Below are 7500 nucleotides of genomic sequence, written 5' to 3'. Positions count from 1 at the left end.
GCACGGCCAGACAGGTGAGAGATGACAAACGCTACCTTAGCCCGCTCAGAGGTGAATGCGGAAGCGTTTAGCTCGAAATGAAGTTCACACTGCGTCAGGAATTGTCTTACGTCTTCCCTTTCCCCGGAAAAACGTTCGGGTCGGGATAGCCGTATGTTGCCGGTACTTGCGGGTTGTGTAGGTTGGGTGGATGCCTGGTCAGGCACAGTGGTCGAGGTGGGTATGACGGTGGCTAGCAGCGTGTTGACTCGCTCCAACATGGCGTCTTGACGCTCCGACATCCCCTGTAGACCTCGGCTCAGGTGGTCGAGCTGGTCCCCCTGCTGGTTGATCCGTTGAGCATGGCCTTGAAATGCTCTTTTCCAGGAGTCTGTCTCTGCGGGTTCCATGGTATGGCCGGAACTTTCTGTTAGGAAACGGTGAGGTGGATCCCAAGGATGCAGAGACGAATTTGTGTTTACAATTGTTCTTCCTTTTATTTGGCGGAAGCACAAGGTAGCAAACAAAGGCGATGGTGGAAAACACAAAACACACCATGTAAAAAACTACTAAGAGGAAAATAAACACACAAAACTAAAAGCGCTAGACAAGGCTAGGAAAAATATACTTCATGAAAGAAGTAAATAGACTAGGTCCAAAATAAAACGCTAGACAAGGCTAGGAATAATACGGGCCAACCTGAGATGAAAAGTATGCGATGAACTAGTGAGTTCTCGTGGCACGACCAACAGGTTGCAAGCAATGGCAAAGTTCCGGCGCTCACCGGTTGTCAGCAGCCTGGTTAAATAAGCTGTTACTAATTACTGTCAGGTGTGTGCTGCTGCCTTGCGTCAGCTGCACTCCATACTGTGAACGAGAGAGAGAGTGAACATGGAGTGCAGACAACAGAAATGAGCAAGGACATTTACAGATTACCACACAACGCCTTCCAAAGCAAGAAGCATATTGCAACTTATCCAGTAACAAACGTGTCTGCATCATTCAACTTACTGCGGCATTAGTGAATTATTGTGGCCACAAGGTGTCGGCCAAAACTATTTACCACTCTGCTTTAACTTAAGGACCGCATAATTCCAATTAATAGGCTAGTGTTTTTCATATCTACCATTCAATTTCACTTGATCAAGCCTTATCTATTTCACACTACAACATAATGAAAGTACATTTGTTTCCTGCTGATATTTAATGGGATCAATGACTGTATACATAATATTGTGTCTGAAGTGAAAAGGTGGCTGTGGGACACCTCTACTGTAAATATTGGTGCATATTAATTATAAGGTTTAACACCGCGTGTGTATGTGTCTGCAGGATGTGAAGGCGGTGGTGACTCATTCGGTTCAGAGCGGCATACACTCCATCGGCGGAGTGCAGGTCCTCTTCCCACTCTTTGCACAGCTGGATTTTTGCCAGCCCTCCAGCCACGAGCTGGACACCTCTGTCTGGTAACTATGGCAACGCACACGCTCACTCATAATGATAATGATAATGATAGCGTAACTACTAGTGCTGTCAAAGTTAAGGCAATTAATCAAATTAATCCATCGTCATTAGTAATCTTCCTAGAAATTGTCGCGCAATCAACAGCGCGGATGGGTTCAAATCCTTTGCATAAAATGTAGATTGTCAATGTAGCTGGTTTGGTAAGATGGGATACAAGTAGGGATGTCCGATAATGGCTTTTTGCCGATATCCGATATTCCGATATTGTCCAACTCTTTAATTACCGATACCGATATCAACCGATACCGATACTGATATATACAGTCGTGGAATTAACACATTATTATGCCTAATTTGGACAACCAGGTATGGTGAAGATAAGGTCCTTTTTTTTTTTAAATTAATAAAATAAAATAAGATAAATAAATTTAAAACATTTTTTTGAATAAAAAAGAAAGTAAAACAATATAAAATCAGTTACATAGAAACTAGTAATTAATGAAAATTAGTAAAATTAACTGTTAAAGGTTAGTACTATTAGTGGAGCAGCAGCACGCACAATCATGTGTGCTTACGGACTGTATCCCTTGCAGACTGTATTGATATATATTGATATATAATGTAGGAAGCAGAATATTAATAACAGAAAGAAACAACCCTTTTGTGTGAATGAGTGTAAATGGGGAAGGGAGGTTTTTTGGGTTGGTGCACTAATTGTAAGTGTATCTTGTGTTTTTTATGTGGATTTAATTTAAAAAAAAACAAACAAAAAAAAAACGATACCGATAATAAAAAAACGATACCGATAATTTCTGATATTACATTTTAAAGCATTTATCAGCCGATAATATCGGCCGGCCGATATTATCGGACATCTCTAGATACAAGCTCAGGAAAAAATGAAGATTGGTAGTCGAGAGGGCACTTTTTTGTTGCAAAAAGTCTGTCTGGCGTCAAATCATGTCAAGACACCTCTTTTCAAACCAATCGCGCATTTCCGGCTTTCAAAATAAAAGTCTTAAGCTAACCGAAATGCAAAGTGGCTCACCTTGCGATCATGCTTTACTGTCAACGATGTTTTGTTATGTAATCTGTAGGGGTGTAACGGTACACAAAAATTTGGGTTCGGTACGTACCTCGGTTTAGAGGTCACGGTTCGGTTCATTTTCGGTACAGTAAGAAAACAACAAAATATACATTTTTGGGTTATTTATTTACCAAATTTGCAAAATCTTCCACCAAAAATATTTTTCTTAGTGGAATATTTGGTGTGAAGTAATGGGAACCTTGGATAGGTCAATAATTCATCATAACATTGATTTTGATTCAATATTATGTAGGGATGTCCGATAATATCGGCCTGCCGATATTATCGGCCGATGAATGCGTTAAAATGTAATATCGGAAATTATCGGTGTCGGTTTTTTTATTATCTGTATCGTTTTTTTATTTTTCTTTTTATTTTTTTTATTAAATCAACATAAAAAACACAAGATACACTTACAATTAGTGCACCAACCCAAAAAAACCTCCCTCCCCCCATTTCTTTCTGTTATCAATATTCTGGTTCCTACATTATATATCAATATATATCAATACAGTCTGCAAGGGATACAGTCCGTAAGCACACATGATTGTGCGTGCTGCTGCTCCACTAATAGTACTAATCTTTAACACTTCATTTTACTAATTTTCATTAATTACTAGTTTCTATGTAACTGTTTTTATATTGTTTTACTTTCTTTCTTATTCAAGAAAATGTTTTTAATTTAGTTATCTTATTTTATTATTTTTTTAAAAAAAAGGACCTTATCTTCACCATACATGGTTGTCCAAATTAGGCATAATAATGTGTTAATTCCACGACTGCATATATCGGTTGATATCGGTATCGGTTGATATCGGTATCGGTAATTAAAGAGTTGGACAATATCGGAATATCGGATATCGGCAAAAAGCCATTATCGGACATCCCTAATATTATGTTTTGAGCAATGACAGTTTGAAAGAAAAAAAACTGCTTTGTTTTATTAGTCAACATTGCAACTTTTTCTAAATTACATTTAACTTTTAAGCTTTTTTATTTCACTTTTGTTATGTTTTTGTTTATTTGAATAGTATTTTTAGAATGTGCCGTGGGCCTTTAAAACATTAGCTGTGGGCCGCAAATGGCCTCCGGGGCACACTTTTGACACCCCTGCTATAGATAATAAAACATTAAATGTGATAAATCTATGGATAAAAAGCAGAGCCTGGCGACGCATGCACGTTTATCATAACTCTCTCTCTCTCTCTGTCTCTGCCCCTCCCTCACCAATGCTGCTGTTTGTTTTGTTTTTAACCCCTTCTTAACCCTGAACGTACATTGAAAATACACGCAACCCTAACTCAAAATGCCGGACATTTGAGGCATTTAAGAAACTCCGCAAAAGAGGACATGTCCGGTGAAAAGAGGACGTATGGTCAGTCTATCCTAGCCCGTTAGCTGCTAGCATGCCGTGTGTTGTGCCTCGGTGTGCATTGTTTACACAACGTGCGTTACGCTACTTAAAATGTCCGTGTGGAAACTCATTCGGTACACCTCCGAACCGAACCAACACCCCCGTACCGGAACGGTTCAATACAAATACACGTACCGTTACACCCCTAGTAATCTGTGATATTTCTACTAAATGAGGATTGTGGGTGGGGGGGAATTTTGTGGCAGGTTGAAATATTATTTATTTTCTTTTATAGCATGTTGTGGTTGAGAGTCCTTAATTACAGAATGTTTAGCAGTTTGAATATTATACTTTATTAATAAATAGAGGAAGCTAAATGGACAATGCTTGTCTTGTATAGAGCTTTTCTACCTAGTAGCAATATGAATATCATTAAGTTGTTCAACATGTAATGTACAGAATATCAGAAGCATTTTTTCAGGTGGAAATATCACAGATTACATTACCAAACATCTTTGACAATCAAACCATGATCGTAACAATTCATATCTTGTTTTTATTAATGTGGAAAACTGGTATCCAGTGGCCTCAGTGGCCTTGTGGTTAGAGTGTCCGCCCTGAGATGGGTAGGTCGGGAGTTCAAACCCCGGCCAAGTCATACCAAAGACTATAAAAATGGGAGCCATTACCTCCCTGCTTGACACTCAGCATCAAGGGTTGGAATTGGGGGTTGAATCACCAAAAATGATTCCCGGGCGCGGTCACCGCTGCTGCTCACTGCTCCCCTCACCTCCCAGTGGGTGATCAAGGGTGATGGGTCAAATGCAGAGAATAATTTTGCCACTTCTAGTGTGTGTGTGACAATCATTGGTACTTTACTTTACTTTATCTAAACATGGATGTGTAGCCCCTCTCCCCTGAATGCATGTGCTCCTAAATTCTATCAGTGATGCACCAACCAAGGTAAGGTTTTTCACTGTCATTAAAAGCGTATTTATGTCCATTTTGTGTTGAGTTGATAAACGCAAAATGTTTAATAAACTTGTCATCAAAGCAGACAAACTGTCCATTCATAGTTTTAAAAACTTGATAAAAATGATCTGTATGTTACACTTACAATGAAGAAAATATGTATTTGTCTGTGATAATCGTGATTAATTTCGAGTTAACTATTAGCAAAATGCGATGAATCCAGATTAAATATTTTAATAGTTTGACAGCCCTAATTTTAACATTAACCTCGTTTTATTTTTGTATGACAGTACAATGGCAACACTTTTATTCAATAATTCGCACTCCTGCCCTGCAAAAAGTCAGTGTTCAAAAACAAGAAAAAAAATTAGGGGTATTTTACTTGAACTAAGCAAAATTATCTGCCAATAGAACAAGAAAATTGGGCTTGTCAAGACTTTCCAAAACAAATAAAATTAGCTAACCTCAATGAACCCAAAAATACATTAAAATAAGTATATTCTCACTAATAACAAGTGCACTTTTCTTGGTAGAAAAACAAATTAAACCTTTTTGCTCAATATGTTGAAAACTATGATTAAATTAAGCTCCTGTAGAACTTTGTAGTGTCTGGCCTGGTTCTGTAGGCTGTCAGTACTTTCAGTCCCTACACGGCAAAAAGTCAGTGTTCAAAAACAAGAAAAAAATACAAAAATGAGGGGTATTTTATTTGAACTAAGCAAAATGATCTGCCAATAGAACAAGAAAATTTGGCTTGTCAAGACTTTCCAAAACAAGTCAAATCAGCTAACCTCAATGAACCCAAAAATAGCTTAAAATAAGTATATTCTCACTAATAACAAGTGCACTTTTCTTGTAGGAAAAAAAAATAGACCTTTTTGCTCAATATGTTGAAAAATATTCTTAAATAAAGTAAATGCTAGTGCCATTATCTTGACATAATGATATGGGCGCTCGGCATCATGATTTTTTTTTACATGCTTGAAGTAAGAAATGATGACTTTAAAAAAGTATTTTTCTACTTGTGAGTGTTGATGACACAGCTTTGCAACAGTTGATATTCTAGTTCCAAGCATGTTTTACTCAATATAGCTCATCAAATCTCAGCAACAAGCTGTAATATCTTACTGACATCATTTAGGAGCAAAACAAGTAAAACACTCTAACATAAAATCTGCTTAGTGAGAAGAATTATCTTATCAGACAGAAAATAAGCAAATAATCACCCTTATTTGAGATATTTCATCTTACTTAGATTTCACTTTTTGCAGTGCACTGCAAAAAGTCAGTGTTCAAAAACAAAAAAAAAAACATACAAAAATTAGGAGCATTTTACTTGAACTAAGCACAATTATCTGCCAATAGAACAAGAAAATTCGGCTTGTCAAGACTTTCCAAAACAAGTAAAAGTAGCTAACCTCAATGAAGCCAAAAATACCTTCAAGTAAGTATATTCTCACTAATAACAAGTGCACTTTTCTTGGTAGAATTTTTTTTTACCTTTTTGCTCAATATGTTGAAAAATATTCTTAAATGAAGTAAATGCTAGTGCCATTATCTTGACATAATGATATGCGCTCGGCATCATTTTCTATTTCATGCTTGAAGTAAGAAATTATTACTTTAAAAAAGTAGTTTTCTACTTGTGAGTGTTGATGACACAGCTTTGCAACAGTTGATATTCTAGTTTCAAGCATTTTACTTAATATAGCTCATCAAATCTCAGCAACAAGCTGTAATATCTTACTGAGATCATTTAGGACTTAAAACAAGTAAAACACTCTAACATCAAATCTGCTTAGTGAGAAGAATGATCTTAGACAGAAAATAAGCAAATATCACCCTTATTTGAGATATTTCGTCTTACTTAGATTTCAGTTTTTGCAGTGTGCTTCGCGATTATAACCTGAATGGCGTCACATTTTGAGCTCCGCATGTGCCGCTGCGCTCGCCCTTCTTCCAGGCGACAATGCCTCACGATGGTGTTCCGCCAGCACAATGGGGACACGACACCCTCATTCAATCACATCCCATGTCGTGTGCGCCCTTCACACTCCCGGCTTTGTCAGCAGCTCACGCAGATTATTGTTACTGTCTGTCACCGCTCTGACTGTTTGTTGTTTGCCTTCTAGCTGCACGCTGCTGTCCTTTGTCATGGAGCTCCTGAAGAACTCTGTGGCTATGCAAGAGCAGGTTCTGGCCTGCAAAGGCTTCCTGGTCATCGGGTACACTTTGGAGAAGGTGGGAAGTGCAAATGCACATTTTTTTTGGGTGCTTCCAAGGCAAAAGAGGAACTCCTCCTCACCTTGGTCTGCATGCGCACTGCAAAAAGTCAGTGTTTAAAAACAAGAAAAAAATAAATACAAAAGTTAGGGGTATTTTACTTGAACTAAGCAAAATTATCTGCCAATAGAACAAGAAAATTTGGCTTGTCAAGACTTTCCAAAACAAGTCAAATTAGCTAACCTCAATGAACCCAAAAATAGCTTCAAATAAGTATATTCTCACTAATAACAAGTGCACTTTTCTTGGTAGAAAAAAAAAAGAGACCTTTTTGCTCAATATGTTGAAAAATATTCTTAAATGAAGTAAATGCTAGTGCCATTATCTTGACATAATGATATGCGCTCGCCATTACATTTCT

At 37.6% G+C, this 7500-nt stretch overlaps 1 protein-coding gene across 1 annotated transcript in view; it reads left to right on the top strand.

The window, feature by feature from the left end:
* Nucleotides 1–7500, top strand: part of LOC133639443 (lipopolysaccharide-responsive and beige-like anchor protein) — a 120993-nt gene that overhangs the window by 99537 nt on the left and 13956 nt on the right. Inside the window, exons 11-12 of the mRNA XM_062032733.1 lie at nucleotides 1312–1445; nucleotides 6989–7097. Of these exons, the coding sequence (XP_061888717.1) occupies nucleotides 1312–1445; nucleotides 6989–7097 (243 nt within the window). The remainder of the gene's footprint in view (nucleotides 1–1311; nucleotides 1446–6988; nucleotides 7098–7500) is intronic.

This window comes from Entelurus aequoreus, linkage group LG22, assembly GCF_033978785.1.
Source record: "Entelurus aequoreus isolate RoL-2023_Sb linkage group LG22, RoL_Eaeq_v1.1, whole genome shotgun sequence".
Classification (NCBI taxonomy): domain Eukaryota; kingdom Metazoa; phylum Chordata; class Actinopteri; order Syngnathiformes; family Syngnathidae; genus Entelurus; species Entelurus aequoreus.
The sequence above is the reverse complement of the archived record's forward strand: the minus strand, read 5'-3'. Positions and strand labels throughout refer to the sequence as shown.